General features: G+C 35.5%; 1 protein-coding gene across 1 annotated transcript in view; it reads left to right on the top strand.

The window, feature by feature from the left end:
* Window positions 1-19,761, top strand: part of rttn (rotatin) — a 149,932-nt gene that overhangs the window by 16,674 nt on the left and 113,497 nt on the right. Inside the window, exons 3-14 of the mRNA XM_039754351.1 lie at window positions 126-321; window positions 3,780-3,872; window positions 3,949-4,050; window positions 4,269-4,359; window positions 6,813-6,927; window positions 7,721-7,865; window positions 11,049-11,214; window positions 13,487-13,668; window positions 13,760-13,875; window positions 15,886-16,056; window positions 16,247-16,459; window positions 19,441-19,553. Coding sequence (XP_039610285.1) covers window positions 126-321; window positions 3,780-3,872; window positions 3,949-4,050; window positions 4,269-4,359; window positions 6,813-6,927; window positions 7,721-7,865; window positions 11,049-11,214; window positions 13,487-13,668; window positions 13,760-13,875; window positions 15,886-16,056; window positions 16,247-16,459; window positions 19,441-19,553 — 1,703 coding nt within the window. The remainder of the gene's footprint in view (window positions 1-125; window positions 322-3,779; window positions 3,873-3,948; window positions 4,051-4,268; window positions 4,360-6,812; window positions 6,928-7,720; window positions 7,866-11,048; window positions 11,215-13,486; window positions 13,669-13,759; window positions 13,876-15,885; window positions 16,057-16,246; window positions 16,460-19,440; window positions 19,554-19,761) is intronic.

Raw genomic sequence — 19,761 nt, 5'->3', positions numbered from 1 at the left:
TGTTACGTTATTTTTAAAATGTTCCCTTTTCTTTTTCTAGCTTTTTTAACACACTACTTCTCTGCTGCGATATGCGGGTATATACAGTATGTAAATGTAATATTTTTTTTTTTTTTTTTTTTAAGCATTCTTCTGCCGCTCACTTGCTAGAAGATGTGGGAGCTTCAGAGTTTCTATCTCGTTTACGCCCCAACGTTGAGCCAAAGCTTCAAACCACCATTGATAGCATTTTGGATGGCCTTTTTCAGCTTCCAGAAATTTCGCCTGAATTTATTGGGGTTTCCTTTCAGAAACAGTCTGTACCCACCAAGGATGGCAAAGGTAGGTTAATTTTGAATGAAAAAAAAACTATGATTTAAATCATTCCATCTAGCTTCTACTTAGAATGATTTTCGGGATATAACTTAGCTTGGGTTATGATGAGATCCACTAAGTTGCAATAGTCACAGAGGTGTGAGGCCCTCAAAAACAGCTAGGGAAGCAGGCCTGCATCCCACTAGCCTGTCCAGAGTAGTTGCCTCAAAAGGCAACTACACTTGAGTAGTTGAATTGGGCCCATACAAGACTAAATGCTGTTGACTCCTAAAGTTCAAAAATATGCTCTGAAATATCCCACAATTCAGGCAAAAATGTCTCACTAGGGAGGAGAAAACCATCTTCACCTGGCTAGTACAGAACAAGGCAACAAAAAAATCATTATAAAAAGATCATTTATTAACAGAGATTTAAAAAAATACATAACACAATGCTCAAAATAGAAGAAATAGGCAGAAGGAGTTGCCATTAAGGCAGTCCTAAGCAAATAAATCCCAATACACTATCCAGAAATCAAAACCCCAAAAACAGAAATAAAGATTTGAAAAGCCAGTCAGTAAAAGACCCAAGCAAAACAGGAAAACTCACAGTGTATTGCAGAGGTACTGTAATTCCCATGAGCCTTTATAGGGCAGGTCAGCAGTACCTCAACAAAGATTGACAGGTGGTGCCACCTCTTGGGGAACCACCCTTAAACCACAAGAGACATAACAGAACAAATTTTAGCACATAGAAACTCATCCATTTTGGAATAAGGCTGTAACATAACAACATGTGGAAAAAGTGATGCTCTGTGAATACTTTCCGGATGCACTGTATGCCGTATCCTAAAAGAAAGGACTGCTTATTTTTGAAAACACTTATTTGTTTGAATGCATTTGCCTACTTTGATTCTATGCTTGCTAGTACACGTGTCCAGATTGAAAAGACCAATACAGGTACGGAAAGTATTCAGACCCCCTTCAATTTTTCACTCTTTTTTATATTGCAGCCATTTGCTAAAGTCATTTAAATAATTTTTTTCCCTCATAATGTACACACAGCACCCCACATTGACAGACAAAAAAAAATAATTTTTGAAATTGTTGTAGTTTTATTAAAAAAGAAAAACTGAAATATCACATGGTCCTAAGTATTCAGACCCTTTGCATCAGTAATTTAGTAGAAGCACCCTTTTGAGCTAATACAGCCATGAGTCTTCTTGGGAAAGATGCAAGAAGTTTTTCACACCTGGATTTGGGGATCCTCTGCCATTCCTCCTTGCAGATCCTCTCCAGTTCTGTCAGGTTGGATGGTAAACGTTGGTGGACAGCCATTTTAGGTCTCTCCAGAGATGCTCAATTGGGTTTAAGTCAGGGCTCTGGCTGGGCCATTCAAGAACAGTCACAGAGTTGTTGTGAAGCCACTCCTTCGTTATTTTAGCTGTGTGCTTAGGGTCATTGTCTTGTTGGAAGGTAAACCTTCGCCCAGTCTGAGGTCCTTAGCACTCTGGAGAAGGTTTTTGTCCAGGATATCCCTGTACTTGGCGCATTCATCTTTCCCTTGATTGCAACCAGTCGTCCTGTCCCTGCAGCTGAAAAACACCCCCACAGCATGATGCTGCCACCGCCATGCTTCACTGTGGGGACTGTATTGGACAAGTGATGAGCAGTGCCTGGTTGTCTCCACACATACCGCTTAGAATTAAGGCCAAAAAGTTCTATCTTGGTCTCATCAGACCAGAGAATCTTATTTCTCACCATCTCAGAGTCCTTCAGGTGTCTTTTAGCAAACTCCATGCGGGCTGTCATGTGTCTTGCACTGAGGAGAGGCTTCCGACAGGCCACTCTGCCATAAAGCCCTGACTGGTGGAGGGCTGCAGTGATGGTTGACTTTCTACAACTTTCTCCCATCTCCTGACTGCATCTCTGGAGCTCAGCCAAAGTGATCTTTGGGTTCTTCTTTACCTCTCTCACCAAGGTTCTTCCCCCCGGTAGCTCAGCTTGGCCGGACAGCCAGCTCTAGGAAGGGTTCTGGTCATCCCAAACGTCTTCCATTTAAGGATTATGGAGGCCACTGTGCTCTTGGGAACCTTAAGTGCAGCAGAAATTTTTGTAACCTTGGCCAGATCTGTGCCTTGCCACAATTCTGTCTCTGAGCTCTTCAGGCAGTTCCTTTGACCTCATGATTCTCATTTGCTCTGACATGCATTGTGAGCTGTAAGGTCTTATATAGACAGGTGTGTGGCTTTCCTAATCAAGTCCAATCAGTATAATCAAACACAGCTGGACTCAAATGAAGGTGATCTCAAGGATGATCAGAAGAAATGGAAAGCACCTGAGTTAAATATATGAGTGTCACAGCAAAGGGTCTGAATACTTAGGACCATGTGATATTTCAGTTTTTCTTTTTTTAATAAATCTGCAACAATTTCAAAAATTCTTTTTTGTCTGTCAATATGGGGTGCTGTGTGTACATTAATGAGGAAAAAAAATAATTTAAGTGATTTTAGCAAATGGCTGCAATATAACAAAGAGTGAAAAATTGAAGGGGGTCTGAATACTTTCCGTACCCACTGTATATAAGGCCATGTATCTCAATAATGCTGAATAATCAATACATCTGTCCAGTGTGGACGCTAGAGGCACTGTTGCCCTGTTAAACCCACCAGACAGACGTCCAGGACACACGTTTAAAAGCACCAAGATTTCTTTAATATTTTTCTTCAGATCTAGTGCACAAAGCACCGCACACTCCACAATTCTCCAATAATAATCAATAATCACAATACAATAAGCAATCCTCCACTCCCAGCAGCTTAGTCACTCAACCTCCCAACTCTCCATCTCTTCTTCCAGGTCAGTGCCACATCCTCATTTCTCAAATAACCCGGAAGTACTGCGGGCTTCTGTCCACATGACTCTGAAGTACTTCCGGGTTGCAGTAATAATATAAATCCCCAGGTTCTTTGTGAGCTCCCCCCGGCGGCACCCACGGCCCCCAACAGGGCTGAGGAAATGGATTCCATGTCCCAGGATGCCCTGAGGGAATCCGGGGAACCGTTGCCATCCAGGGGAGCTGCCACCTAGCGTCCTGAGGGAGACATTATCCAGAAAAGCCTGCCTTCCTCCATTGTTCTTGCTCTGGGATGTCACGGCCGGATTGAACAGTCAGCCGTCTATCACACCAGTCACAGATGAACTTGCAGTGCAGTGGTTGTTAATTAGAATTTCAAATATTAAAAAGCTCTCAGTATAGGACATGTCTTGAATAACTAATTATGAAATGATCATTTATTATGCACAAGACTAGATAACCTACTGTGTCTTTGGGAACACTGTCATTTGTTACACTTTAGTAACAAAGGAAATTGTGTATTTATAGTTTTATGGAAAATGCTAAAAGATGTAAATTATTATTTCCTTTATGTTTAATTAAATAGAATGATCAATTTTATATATTGTTTTCATTTATATTTTTTGCAGTGATCTATCATATGCCTAATGAAATAGTATCGGGATGTTTTCCTTCTTCTGACACAATGGAACATTCTGAAGTTTTGTCACAGAGAGTTTCAGGTGACTTTTTTGACTCACTAACTCAATTTGAAATGTGCAAAAATTGTCTATATTTACTTATGATTTCCTTTGCCAGATATCCAGCAGGTCCAGGATGAAAATGTACCTATTGCAGGATATTTTCATAATATTTCCGAAAATGTAAGACAGTCTGAAGTTATACCTCAGAGAATTGCAGGCAAGTAATGTAAATGACATTAATGTAATGTAAATGAACATGCTGTTAAATATCAAACTGTAGGAATATTTTAGTTGTGTCTCATTATACAAGTATATAATACAGTAATAGAGTTCAGTATATATTTGCATACATATTACATTTTTATCATAAGTCTTGAATTACCAATTTTACTGTAGTGCTTTCTAAAATCAGTATGTTTAAAACTTTTATTTTAGTGAACGGCTCTGTGAAGTGTTTAAAGTTTACAACCTTTCCTTGGCTGGCTCTGACTACAACAGACAAACACATTCTTTCATCAAATGAAAGGTAAGAATAGTATAACTTAAACTCAATATTGTATAGGAGTCTTTTAAAATAATTAATTTGTCTCTGGCTGCATTGAGAACGTGGTAGGAACCAACCCTGAATGGGGACAAATTTGTTGTTGGGTACAGTAAAGCTTATAATAAGGCTAATCAACAATGAAAATCCCTTGCTGAAGAAAGATTTACTTTACTTTTATTTAAGCCAAAATAAACTGCTAGCCATCTTTTTAGTACTAAAAAGGCTCAGATAAAAAGTCCAAAAAACAGTTAAATCATTTCTGAAGTATCAGTGATGCACAAGGAAAATTCTTTGAAAATGAAAATCAAATAGTGAATAACCTGAAGAAATATTTTCCCCAAGTGCATGTGAAAGAAGACATAAATTGAATGCTTCTGGCAGAAGTAAGAACAAGCTTGTAGTTTATAGATTTTAAAATAGAAGAGTCAGATATGCTGCAGATCCTCAATGAGTTGAAGACTAAGAAAAGCCTTGGGCTTGATAGTGTTTTAATATAATGTTGAAAGAAATGAAAGGCATTATTTATAAAACTAGCTATCATACTCTGGCAGTCCCTTGAGACAAGGGAAATTTTGGATGACAGAAAGGTGGTAAATGTGACTCTGCTCCTCAAGAACTAGACAAAACTGGGCTCAGAAATTGAGGACCAGTAAGCTTTACTTCAGTCCAATGCAGCATTATAGACATTTTAAACTGAAACAAATTATAAGATCTTTCTGGCTGGTTTGAATGTTTTTGAGAAGCAAAAATGTGAAAATGGAATATGAGATTTTGTAACGAAATATATTTCAATACTCTATAGAGATCTCTTGTCATCCTTGTTCATACTAATAAATATTTTCTGGATTCTGAAACAAGCACAACCACATTTTATAAAACCTTGAGGCATTTCAGACCAAATGTCTATAAAGAATCACAAACAGTTTATGACCAAACAAGATCTCAGATAGCAAGCTGTTGTACAAGGCAGGGGTGGCAACTGTTACAAAAACTGTTCTTAACTGGAGGTAGACCTGACTTGGACATGTATGCAGAATGTCCCTAAATCATAAGCCAGGATAGCTCAAATATCGATACAGAAAGGGCAAAGAAACCACAGCAGACTTAAAGACAAGCGTTATTGGACTGCGGAGAAGAGAAATCGTAAAATATCTGACAGACAAAGGTGTTGCTCCCATGCAAGATGTCACAGTGACAACTGAGAAAGACACTGTCACTTTTAATTTAACTCTAATAAGTCCATACCAGTCCATACATATGTCTACCAATGGCCAACTGGTACAGTAATGGAAAACATGATAGGTACAAGTAGAAAGTATTAAATTGGTCAGAATATATGTTGTGTGGTTGTAAGCATTTTGTAAGGTGGAAATGATACTCTGATTTGTGACATGTTGGCAGATGGTTCTATTAAATACTTTTGGGAAGAATTAAAAATGGATTCACTACCTTTATGTTTCTTATTGGTTCATTTTTGTATATGTCTTTAATATTCTTTTGCAATAATGTTAGTTTGTGGCATTTATTGATGTGAGTAAAGTCAGTGCAACCTTTTTAGTGTTATGATGAAAGCAGAGCTAGTCAGGTATTGCAATGGTTTCTTTATTCAAGAAAGCTGTTCTGTTCTACGAGTATATACTGTATTTCAACATATACCTTTAGAACATTTATTTCTTTATTTATTTTGTAATTCACTGTCTGACCAAGGTATGTTAATTTTCTGCTAAAGTTTTTTCAGCTTGGGTTTGTTTTTGTATAATTTTGTAATCAATATTTTAACACTTCTTATAATATTTCTACCAGTTACTAGTGCCATGTATTAGTGAAATCTTTAACTATTCTTCATATGAAAATTTCATTTCTTAATTAACATGGATTAATTCATCAATTAGTGAAATTGATTACTGATTCATGTATTGTCATCGGAAGTGAGTAAGTGGGCAAAATTTCAAGTCATTTGTACAATAGGAAGTGGGTAAATATCAATTGCAAGATTTGTACCAGCCAACAAACAGGTGAAGTTAAAATAAGCCTGGTAATAAAAAAAAAAAAAAGAAGAAGAAGAAGAAATAGCTGGTGTTAGTTGCAAGCATGCCATGCATATACAGTGCGCATATATATATATATATATATATATATATATATATATACAGTATATATTTTTTTTTGATGAAACAGATTTGTTTGAATATTGCATTTAATGTTATTAATTATCATGCTAATTATTATATATATTCTGAGATAAACCAGTGCCTTCCAGTAACTCTTTATAATACGGTCAACAATATGTGATCAATACTAATGTGCTGCAAGATTTTCTTTTATTATTAAAATGTTTATCTTCATACACCTATGAGGTTTTTTTTTATCAACCACCATCTCAGTAATCTGACAATATGTTATTTGCTGTTTTACTTTTTTTCTTTATTATGCAGTTCACTCAGAAGTAAGAATCCTAATTTAATCCGTACAACTTGTGAGCTCCTGCAAGATGTCATAATGCAGGATTTTCCACCAGAGATTTTCATTCAGAGGCCAAAGATAGTGCAGGTAGTGTTTGATAAACTGTGACAAAAATGATTTATTTAACCTTGAAGATCCACTGTTCATGAAAAACGAGGTTTCTCACTGCTTTGGTAGACTGGACATATATTTAAAAAAAAAACAAATTTTAAACAAATTAGCAAAAGCTTTAAAATGGAACAGATTCTTAGTGGGATTGTTAAGGAGCAATCAGGTACTTTCAAAAGAATACTTAAGGTCAATTTTCAACTAGCAATTAGAAGAAATATGCTAACGAATTTAAATTTCCATGGAAGAGTTATGAGAATAAAAAAGTGATGAATTGGGCAATATCTTTGACAAAATATTAGAAACATTAATTGTAAAATGTATTAATACATGAGAGGAGCATTAAGACAGTTAAGTGCAATCAAAAGTAATTCCAGAAATATAACCTTAATAATTCAACTGTGAGCAAATGAAGGTGATGTTTGTTAGTAACTGCAAATAGAAAATAAAGTATGCAGATAGAGGAATATCTCTTTTTGTATGTGTTAGTGTGTGTACTTTCTCCCTTTGACTATGTACAGGTACTGCTTTACTAAAAATACCTTCTTAAGATACAATTTACCTTTTAAGTTTTTCAACAGCTTCACAGATTGAAACCGATTACTGTAAACACGTAACATGTTTTACAGAATTTGAAAATTGCATAAAATGTTTTCTTATTACTGCAAACACTTGCTAAATAAAATTTGATGAGCTATGTTGAATTACAGGACCTGTTGTCATTTTAAAAGCTATACTTAACTGTGGCTAATTTTTGTTCCTTTCTATGTAGAATCTTCTCTCTCTGCTTGATTTGACAAGAGATGGCACTGAATATTTAACATTTCAGGCAGTTGCTTGTCTATATCAGTTGTGTGTCAATTTAAGGAATAGACTGCATTTTTACAGAGATCCTAATTTTTATTCTTCTAAACAAGGTTAGTGTTAGTCTTTATCTTATTACATTGCAACATTTAATTCATGTTTTTAAAGTACACAAAATATTTTTGTTAAGCACTCAGAAACAATACCAAATGAAGAAATGAGTTATTAACAAAGAAACAAATTCTTAATAAAACTAACACTTGCATTAGGCCTTCAAAATTTTGCTCTGTCCATCCAAAATATTGGCCTATCTACCTCCCTGGCCATATGATTTTCACTCCCCACTCCTGTCTTAAAAGTAGACTTGTGAAAAGGCCACCACACTTCTGGGTCAGAGGGTAGAGTTATTCCTGCCAGTAAGAGCCTTTGCCTTTGTGTCCCAGGTCAACGATTGAATTCTGCTTTGTGCAGCTACCATTCCAGTACCTGACAAAAGACCATTTGGGTGCAACAAACACAAAGGTTAAGGGTATTTGCGAGAACAGATCTTTCTTATGTTGTTAAGTTAAATTGTATAATATAGTCTTTGGGGAGTGCAGCAGTGATGATGCCATTTGTGAAATAAAAATACTTGTCGGGTCACCCAGACCTAGTAGGGAGATACTTTCAGAATGGGTGGTGTGTATGTGTGTATTTTATGTTTATGTGTGTATGTATATGTATGTTTGTGCGTATATGAGAGAGAGAGAGGATAAACTACTTTAAAGAGCAGCACTTAAGAGACCTGAACATCTGAATAAATCCATTTGGATGGGCACTTTGCCACTGGTGAATCTTGGGAAGGAACCTGAATTGAATTGGCTCACCGAGTTGGGGAAAGTGAGTATAGATGGTTTTGCCTCTTACAGTTGTGCTTGAAAGTTTGTGAACCCTTTAGAATTTTCTATATTTCTGCATAAATATGACCTAAAACATCATCAGATTTTCACTCAAGTCCTAAAAGTAGATAAAGAGAAACCAGTTAAACAATTGAGACAAAAATATTATACTTGGCCATTTATTTATTAAGAAAAATGATTGAATATTACATATTTGTGAGTGGCAAAAGTATGTGAACCTTTGCTTTCAGTATCTGGTGTGACCCCCCTTTGCAGCAGTAACTGTAACTAAACGTTTCTGGTAACTTCTGATCATTCCTGCACACTGGCTTGGAGGAATTTTAGCCCATTCCTCCGTACAGAACAGCTTCAACTCTGGGATGTTGGTGGGTTTCCTCGCATTAACTGCTCGCTTCAGGTCCTTCCACAACATTTCGATTGGATTAAGGTCAGGACTTTGACTTGGCCATTCCAAAAAATGAACTTTATTCTTCTTTAACCATTCTTTGGTAGAACGACTTGTGTGCTTAAGGTCTTTGTCTTGCTGCATGACCCAACTTCTCTTGAGATTCAGTTCATGGACATATGTCCTGACATTTTCCTTTAGAATTCTCTGATATAATTCAGAATTCATTGTTCCATCAATGAAGGCAAGCCATCCTGGCCCAGATGCAGCAAAACAGGCCCAAACCATGATACTACCACCACCATGTTTCACAGATGGGATAAGGTTCTTATGCTGGAATGCAGTGTTTTCCTTTCTCCAAACATAACGCTTTTCATTTAAACCAAAAAGTTCTATTTTAGTCTCATCCATCCACAAAACATTCTTCCAATAGCCGTCTGGTTTGTCCACGTGTTCTTTAGCAAACTCTTTAGCAAACTGCAGCACGACCATTGTTGTTCAGTGTTCTCCTGATGGTGGACTCATGAACATGAACATTAGCCAATGTGAGAGAGGCCTTCAGTTGCTTAGAAGTTACCCTGGGGTCCTTTGTGACCTCGCCGACTATTATACGCCTTGCTCTTGGAGTGATCTTTGTTGGTCGACCACTCCTGGGAGGGTAACAATGGTCTTGAATTTCCTCCATTTGTACACAATCTGTCTGACTGTGGATTGGTGGAGTCCAAACTCTTTAGAGATGGTTTTGTAACCTTTTCCAGCCTGATGAGCATCAACAACTCTTTTCTGAGGTCCTCAGAAATCTCCTTTGTTCATGCATGATACACTTCCACAAACATGTGTTGTGAAGAGCAGACTTTGATAGATCTCTGATCTTTAAATAACAGAGGGTGCCCACTCACACCTGATTGTCATCCCATTGATTGAAAACACCTGACTCGAATTTCACCTTCAAACTAACTGCTAATCCTAGAGGTTCACATACTTTTGCCACTCACAAATATGTAATATTCGATCATTTTCCTCAATAAATAAACAACCAAGTATAATATTTTTGTCTCATTTGTTTAACTGGTTTCTCTTTATCTACTTTTAGGACTTGAGTGAAAATCTGATGATGTTTTTGGTCATATTTATGCAGAAATATAGAAAATTCTAAAGGGTGCACAAACTTTCAAGCACAACTGTACATCAAAATGAAGCAGTGAAAGATGGGATTGGCAGTAATGTTATTGACGGCCGGCCTAGGAGGGAGGTGGGCTGCAATTAACCTTCCATAACTGAGAGAGAAAATGGGTTTCACAATATTTTATGCTGCCAGCTCCAGTGATTATATAATTTCAGCTGAATAATGCCACATAAAATCACAGAAAATGAAGATCTGTGTTTTGTTATACAATAGAACAACCAAAGGACAACAAAAGATCTCTCAACATACCCAACACTGGAAGGAAAAGCACAAATGACTATTCAAAAAATTGTTTTTTTCAGTGCACAAAGTGCTATATGGCATTGTACAGTACATATATAATCAGTATTCATAATAACGATGACAACAATTCCCAAATAGTGAGGAGTTCACTCACCATATAAATTGTGTTACAAAACTAATATATGTAGACAAAATGAACAATTAATGCATTTAATAATAATTAGAAATTGAATCACTAGATTCAGTTTTGTCTTCGGGTCATAATGCTACTCCACAGCCACTGATTGAAACTGATTAAAAACTGAGAATACCTGATCCGTGTTCTTACATACTGTGTTTTTGCATATGTATGTATGTACGTCTATGTGTGTATTTTTCATCTGATGCTGTACTTCTTATTTGTTGTTCATACCATACTGTTGTCAATTTCCTATGGAAAACATGCATGTACAAATCTCATTATACTTTCCACACATCAAAGTAAACCTAAACTTGAAATTATTCTAGCTTTTAATATTGGATAGTAATTCCTATCACCAGTCATTTCTAAGTGTTTGTATGTTTGTGTTAACTTTTTATTAAGATACACTTTCTCAGAGTTCATCAGTATCATATTCCCAAGAGACCAGATGTACCCAAAACTCTCATAGCCCCTCACCTATAGATGGCAGCCCTAGACCCTCTGTGATTGGGCGTACAGGTCAACGAGCCAGAGGGGATGGACAGGATGGGGATGCAATGTCGTCCAGGTAAAATTGTTTTGTTACATGCCACTGAAAATTATGATGCATCATTTGTAAAATATAAAAAATGAGTCTAGTGGTGCATCTAATTAGAACATTTGTGAACCCTATGGTATGTGCTTTAAAAATACCTTTTGAATATGTTATTTATTCATAACTAGCTTTTTAAATTAATATTAATCAGTTTTCTTATATAGTTAAAGGAACTGGTGCATGCAATCTAAAAAATAATAGTTAAATAAAAATAGCTCATGGCCAATAGTAGGTGAGTAAACGGGTTTGTGTGCACATTCCGCATTATGACATAACCAAATTTTTAGTTATCAAAGAGCCAGTTAGAATGGTATAGAAACATAAATTAACAAACCTTTTTAGCAGTTCCTCTTATAGATAATTTTATTTTACCACCAAAAAAGGACTCAAAAATGATGGCAAGTGTGTCATGATTTGAAGCTTTTTTGCTGGCCATGGATCTGCGCATTTAAACATTACTGGTCGGTCTATGGATTCATAGTCTTACCAATATATTCAGGAGGTGAAACAGACATTGCAAGAAGTATTAAAACTGATACACAAGATGAAATGTAGTATTATGGAGTTCTGTAAGGAAGAACTGGCAGTTGTAGCACTTGAAAATCTGCTTAGTAACAAAATGAAACCTTTGGTTAAGATTATTGCTGACTTCCTAAATTGAAATGTGAATATTTTTATATTGTTGAGATTATTTTTTGTTAAGTAGATAGACTTTATATAGAAAATAATGAAGCAGCTTTTTAGATTATGCAATACATAAAATGAATAATAATAATAATAATTCTTTTACATTTATAGCACTGTTCTCAATACTCAAATCATTTTCCATTGAAAATTAGGAGCCACTTCAACTGCCACCAATATGCAGCGTCTTCCTAGATGATGCAACAGCAGCCATTCTTGTGCCAATACACTCACCATACATTAGCTATTAGCTATTAGAGAGAAAGTTAGAGATAGGGGATTATTAGGGGGGACAGAATGACTAGGATGGGATGAACAATTTAGCCTGGACAGTGGGATACACTACTCTTCATGAAGGATGCTCAGGTAATATATTATGACCACAGAGAGTCAGGATCTCAGTTTTACATCTCATCCGAAGAATGGTGTGATTTTTACAGCACCGTGTCCCATCACTACCCTGGGGCATTGGGATCCACTTTCAGACCACCACCACCAACAACAACAGCATTTATTTATATAGCACATTTTCATACAAAAAGTAGCTCAAAGTGTTTTACATAATGAAGAATAGAAAAATAAAAGACACAGTAAGAAAATAAAATAAGTCAACATTAATTAACATAGAATAAGAGTAAGGTCCAATGGCCAGGGTGGACAGAAAAAACAAAAAACATAAAAAAAGCTTTTGCGCGAACACCCCATTGGCCTGTCCAACACCTCTTCCATCAGCAATCTAAGCTTTTCCTAGTTTCCCATCGAAGTACTGCCCAAACCCAAACATGTTTAGCTTCAGGTAGATTACCCGCTTTTAAATGAGTGTGGTATGGCTGTTAGATGAAGGTTTAAAAACATTCCACTGCTAACAAAAAACATAATTTCTTGCAAATGCTTCTTCTAAGAATTCAAGTAATAACAGTAGGAAGATTAGTTATAAGTTGCATATTTTTTGACATTATTATAGACCCAAAATCTCTAAAAACTAAAAAATTTACATTTTTGGTAGTTGGGACATCTAAAAAACATACACACATTGTACAAAGTTTCAACAGTTTTACTGCATAGTGCATACTTCAAAATGTCCACTATAAAATTTTCTTTCTTTCCCATAAATTGTGACTAGAAAATATGTTTTAACCTCTGGCCCCTGGGACGCTAAATTGTATTAAGAAAGTTTGAGAATGTTATGTTACTGTATGTAGTATTAAGTCACTTTACACATTTTAGGCATGTCTGCATATTAACATTTGCGTCTTAGGCAACAAGTCTGATCTGTGTTACTTGTACCTATTTGAAATATTCTAGGGAAATTAAAGAAATCTGAACTTTTTAAAAAATAAAACAAATGGCATTTAAGGTACAACACTTTTATTTGGTGATCTTAATGTTAATACAGGGTCTGCAATTTGTTTTATTTCTTTTTTGTTTTGTATTAATCTGTGGTAGTGTTTCTTATTAGTGTGCCTTGATTTGTCAAGTTGCAAAGAGAAAGGGAAAAATCCATCATTGTTTGTTTATTTATTAATTTCTTGGTTTATTTGTATATATTTGTTTTTAACAGTAGAAGCAGTTCTCAGGGTGATGCAACTTCAAGGTTTCCAGCCAATTCCCCTCTAGACAATACCCACCTTGATCTATCAGAAATTGAAACTGAAGCTTTGCTACAGCTTCAGTTACAGCAGCTCACATTAGCTCAATTTAGTGTTTCAGTCCTGGAACATGCTGTACCCCTTCTAAGATCCGGTATGAAAGACATTTTTTTATATTGAATTACTTCATGTTGAATTAAATATTTAATGCCTAATTTAAATGTTTTTTTTTTGTTTTCTTTTAGAAAATATGAAATCAGTTTTCCGCATCCTGGAACTTTTATCAGTTAATATTGTACTTGTGGAATACAGTGTATCAGAAAGTGTGTGGAGTGATGACAGTTTAATTGCCTGGGAATTGGTAAGTTAATGTTATTAAAATTACCAATTTTTGTAATTTATTCTTTCACATACATGTGTACATCTAGGTTTCATTTTAACGTTTTGTCTGCCACTTTACATTGTCAGTGGCCATACTTATAGTGGTTTTATTGCTCTTGGTAGATTGTCTGTTTCTTCTCCTACAGAAATACTGAGATTTCCAAACATCTGCATCACATTTTTACTTCCTAATCCTCTAATGATGCCATTAGTTTATAGCATATTGTAATTCTGGAATAGGTGAATGCTTATCACAATATTACAGTTGATCAACTTCTCAGTTTCTCCCTTTCGAGTAGCATGATTTCTGTTGAACAGCATGATGACCAAGAGAGCGATATCAGAGCTGCAGATGCAGCAAGTAAACATATGGCAGGATTCTATAACAGCACATTTTGTGTTGAGTGCCACCCCAAAGTACATTTTGTGAAGAATACAAAACTGACACTTCTGTCAGCGAAGAACAAGAAGATGAAAATGCTTTTGAAATGCATGCACCAGAAATTGACAATTAAGGACTGGAAGACTACCTTCTGTTTTGACAAATCTTAATTTCTACTGCAACATACAGATGATAGGTTCAGAATTTGGTTTAAGCATTAATCCAAGGATGCATCTTGTCAAATTGGTCTGCGTACTGTCACACATGTGCGAGTAGGAGGCAGCTAAAGGGCTTGGGGAATAGTACTGACTCACCCAACCAGGGAGCGGCGGGGTGCACTAACTTTCTTTCTGAGTTCCCTGCAGACCTTTCCCAGGAAATCCCGCCAGGTTCCAGTGCCTTGACTTTGAACACGTCAGTTCCTGTCCTGGCCCCGAGAACGACGTCACTTCCCCAATACTCCCTATAAAACCTCACTCCCTTCTGCAGGAGGGCAGTTCTGCTATGGCTCTTGTTCCAGTCTCTGATCTATGCACACCAGTACTATCACTTGTTTATTCAATTTTACAGCAATATATGGGTGGATGCCCCAAACCTTGCTATGGCTCTTGTTCCAGTTTGTGACAGTACCTAACAGTGACTTTGGTTTTACTACCAGTTTTAAGATCAAGGTCTCATAGTATACCTTTGGGATGAGATAAAACAAGGACAAGTCCTTGGTGGTGGTTTGCCACATGAATGAGTGGTATATATATATATATATATATATATATATATATATATATATATATATATATATATATATATAAAATGCAGCAGGGACTGTGTGATGATTTTGAGTGAGCAAGAACCAAAAACCATAATTATTGTATTACAGCAGTCTATAAATATTGATGCTTTGAATATATATATAGACTCTATTGGAGACAAAAGAGGAACCAGTTCAGCATTAGATTGGCATACCTGATAAAGTGGCCACTTATTGTGTGTTTCATAGGAGAAAGATTTATATTTCCCATGGAACCTGGTATAGTTAGATATATATATGATATATATGATATTATATGGCTTGGATATGTATATTTTGAAAGTGTTTTTGTGAAATTGCTATGTAAAATACAGAATTGCCTCTTACTCACTGATGCTGGATATAAATACAGTATTTAGAATTAATGTCTAAACAATATAATATCACTTATTATAATTCAAGGACAAGTCCTTGGTGATAGTCTAAGTTAGAAACATAAACAGCAATAAATATGAAGTAGTATCAAATATTAGTATGTATATATAGATATATATATATATATATATATATATATATATATATATATATATATATATATATATATATATATATATATATATATATAGATATATATCTATAGATATATCTATATATATATATCTATATATATATATATATCTATATATATCTATATATCAAATATTAGGATATGACATGCACCAAAAAGTACAAGAAACTGTGCTATAGATTAGGCAGTCACATTAAATTGGTGGTGTAAATCTAGTAGAGCAGATATTTACACAATGGAGTCTTAGTATTTCTTGTCATCTGTCGATCTGTATTTTGTTTCTGACTTCCAGAAAGAAAAACTGCTTTCTTCGCACGAGTCCCTTGCTGACACCTTGAATTACTTCTATACTAAAATAAATTCGGATATTCCAGAGTCCACTTTAATACAGCTCAGAATGTCCTATATTGGGACTGCTATTTTCACTATAAGACTTCTACAGACACTTCTACCTGTGGAAAAGGTCAGAATCTGTTTTTTTTAATTATCAGATTATACTTTCCTTCTCTCATAGTTATATTTAGATAATAATACAGTTCTCTGAAAGACTATTGTATTTATTTTATCTAAGATTAATTTTGTTCTGTATGAAATATTATCATTTTGTTTCAATTTAATTTTTTTTTCTATTCATGAGACTTGTTTTTCTTTAGGCCTGTGATGTGTTAACCGAAAACATGGGGACTGCACTGTTTTTTCTTAGTATGGATATGTCCTTTAGCATGACATTTCCAAACATTCACGAGTCTGTCGTTTCTTACATGGAACAAATAAATCCAGAAAATGTAAATTTGTACAAGAAGACGTCTCATCTTGTTTATTCAATTGATTGTACCTGTAACTTTATTAAGGAAACAAAACGTGAGGTGAGTATTAAATTGTCAGTCCTGTGACTTGTTAATTTTAAAAAGCAAGGGAGTATAAAATAGTTTAGGTACGTGAAATCTCTGTTAAGCGGAAAGGAAAAAATAAGAAAAATACTAAATTCATAAGCAGTGCAACACTAAAATTTAGTGAACTGCATAAAAAGCCATGGGAACAACAAAGTCACAAAGCAGATGTGTGAAATATCATGCGATGCCTGTGTAGTTTGGTGCTAAATAATGATAGAGAACACTGCAAAGTTTCTTACAGAATGGTGGAAATTTTCAGGAACTTCACGTAACTTGGTGAAATGCATTGAAGTCTATGAGTAAGGAGGAACTGAACCTTGTATAATGGTGTAATAGTCTTTTAATTTTCCCTCAGGCTAAGGAAGCATCTGCCAACCATGCTAGACCGATTATTTTGGCCAAATATGTGTCCTGAGCTGTGAGGCAGCATTGCTAACCACTGTACCAAAATGCCTCAAACAACAAAAGACACAGATGGAACAAATCACAACAAAATGCAATAAATGGCCACAAAGTAGAAATAAGTTTAAAAATATACAGTATGCCTATCTGCTTGTGCTCACAACGTTCCAGTCTTTATCTGTGCCATTAAGCTGTGCTATGTGGCTAGCTAATTCCATTGTTTGAAGCCGTGACTTTGGGCGCACTTGGTGCATGTTTTTTGTGTTCAATATACTGTATCTGTTCAGATATATACCAATTTTTTCTTCCATCAAGAAAATAGAAATACCTCATAAATAGTAAATAGTAATAAATCTTTCATTATTATTTTTTCACAGGGTCACATGTGGGCTTCTTTAAGCTGTGTTATGACTCATGGCTAATTACGCACTCATTTGACAGCATACAAAATAAGTCATGTGGTGCAGCAGCACATGAATGAGCATTCAGGAATCAATGTTGTATATCCAGTGGCAGTATTCATAAACTCATTATGGTCAACTAATGTTCACTGAGAGCATAATGTTTGTCTAAACTGGCTGCACTATGAATTTCAAGGAAAATACTTGGTGAACAAGATTACTGCCAAACACAGCATAGTCACATCAAAAAATAATGGTGAATTTTGCAGATCACTAATTTGAAATACAAGAATCAAGGAAATCCAAATCACTTCCTGCTACAGGATAGATTGGTGATATTAAAATTCTGTCTAATTGCGTAACTGTTAATTGGAGAGGCTTTCAGTGTTATTCTAAAAGTGAATTGCAGATACTGTACTCTTGAGTGGGCTAGGGTAATTTCAGGTTGCACACTTACTTGACTTTTCTCTTGTACAACACTCCTGCTTCCTGTAAATGTCTTGTTTTTTGCAACTGCCAATGATTCTTTTGCAACTTTTAATGTTTTTTAACATACAACCCCAAATCAGAAAAAGTTGGCTGAAATGGAAAATGCAAAAAAAAAACAAAAACATGCAGTGATTCCTATATTTATTTTTATTTCATTGCAGTCAGTTTTAATCCAAGAAATTTCATGTTTTGTCTGGTCAACTTAATTTCATTTGTTAATGTATATCCTTTCCTGCATTTCAGGACTGCAACACATTCCAAAAAAAGTTGGGACAGTAAAGCATTCGTCAATTTGTAATGTCACAATTCCTTCTCACAACACTTAAAAGACATTTTGTCCCTAAGGATACAATGAAGTGTTTCAGGTGTTTTGTCCCATTCTTTCTGCAAACATGTTTTAAAGTTTGCAACAGTATGGGTTTGTCGTTGTTGCATTTTTTTGTTTCAAAGTTCTCCACGCATTTTATACTGGGGACAGGTCAGGACTTCGGGCAGGCCAATATCCAGACCATGTTCTTCTACAGCCATGCCTTTGTCATTTGTGCAGAATGTGGGTTTCCTTTGCCTTGTTGAAAAATGCATGGACATCTCTGGAAAAGATCCACGTATGTTGATCTAAAAGAACAGTGTACTTTTCTGTATTGTTGAAATCACAGAAGTATAAATTACCTCTGCCAAGGGCACTGACTGATAACAGTCTGGATGATCTTTTTTGTCTTTGGTCCGTAGCACACAGCATCCATTTTTTCTGCAATACTAATTTATCTGACCACAATCCACATTTCCACTGTGTGATGGTCCATCACAGATGCCTCCAGGCCCAAATAAGACAACACTGCTTCTGGATATGATTAACATAAGGCTTCTTTTTTGCACAGTAAACTTTTAAGTGGCATTTGTAAATGAAACTCTACTGTACTGTAGTGCTGGACAAAGTTTGCCAAAGTGATCCCTTGCCCATGTGGTGTTCTCCGCTATTAATTGAGTGATGGTTCTTGGCGCAGTGCCGTCTGAGAGATCAGAGATTACGGGTGTTCATCTTAAGCTTGCGACCTTGCCCTTTACTCACTAAAATTCTTCCAGGTTCATTGAATCGTTTAATGATATTATACACTGTAGACGGAGAAATATGCAAATCCCTTCCAATCTTTCTTTGAAGAACATTGTTTGTAAATATTCCAATAATTTTTCTCACGCATTTGTTGACAAACTGGAGATTCTCTGCCCATCTTTGCTCCTCAAAGACTCAGCCTTTCATGGGTGCCAAATCATGATCACAATCACCTGTTGACATCACCCGTTTGAAATCGCATAATTATTTAATTATTTTACCTCATTATGAGACCTAATTTGCCCCTCCTAACTTTGTTTGGAATGTGTTGCAGGCCTGAAATGCCAGAATTAATGTATACATATGAAATTAAGTCGATCAGACAAAACATAAAATATTTTCGGTTTATACAGTCTGTAAGGAAATAAAAGTCAAAGTAAATGTAAGAATCGCTGCAGGTTGTTGTTGCATTTTCCACACCGTCCCAGCCTTCTCTGATTTGGTGTTGTAAATTCAAATATCACTGGTGTTTTGTCTTTACTATAACAAAGAATTGTACCTGTAATGCTGTTTTATTTATTTACATTTTTTCAATTGTGTCTGTTCAACAGAAAAAAAACAATCTCGTAGAGCTGCTGGATTTGGCAGATCATGCTTTGGAGAGCCTTCCATATCATCAATATTTACATTTCGTGAAGGAAGTCATAAGCATCTGTTCACACATGCAAGTATTTCTGATTAAAATAAGTATTTTCAAACTTTACTAATGTGCAAATTTAGCAGGAAAAATCTTTAACACCTAAGTATTTGCATTTTCATTTCTTTATCTATCTGTTACATAGTCAGTTTGTAAATGTTACTTTTTCTTCATAACTTTCCTGAAAAATAACTTATTTTCTTTGATTTAATACACCCGATGGTATAGAATTTGT

The sequence above is a fragment of the Polypterus senegalus genome, chromosome 5 (assembly GCF_016835505.1).
Source record: "Polypterus senegalus isolate Bchr_013 chromosome 5, ASM1683550v1, whole genome shotgun sequence".
Lineage (NCBI taxonomy): Eukaryota > Metazoa > Chordata > Cladistia > Polypteriformes > Polypteridae > Polypterus > Polypterus senegalus.
This window is presented reverse-complemented; position numbering and strand designations above follow the sequence as displayed.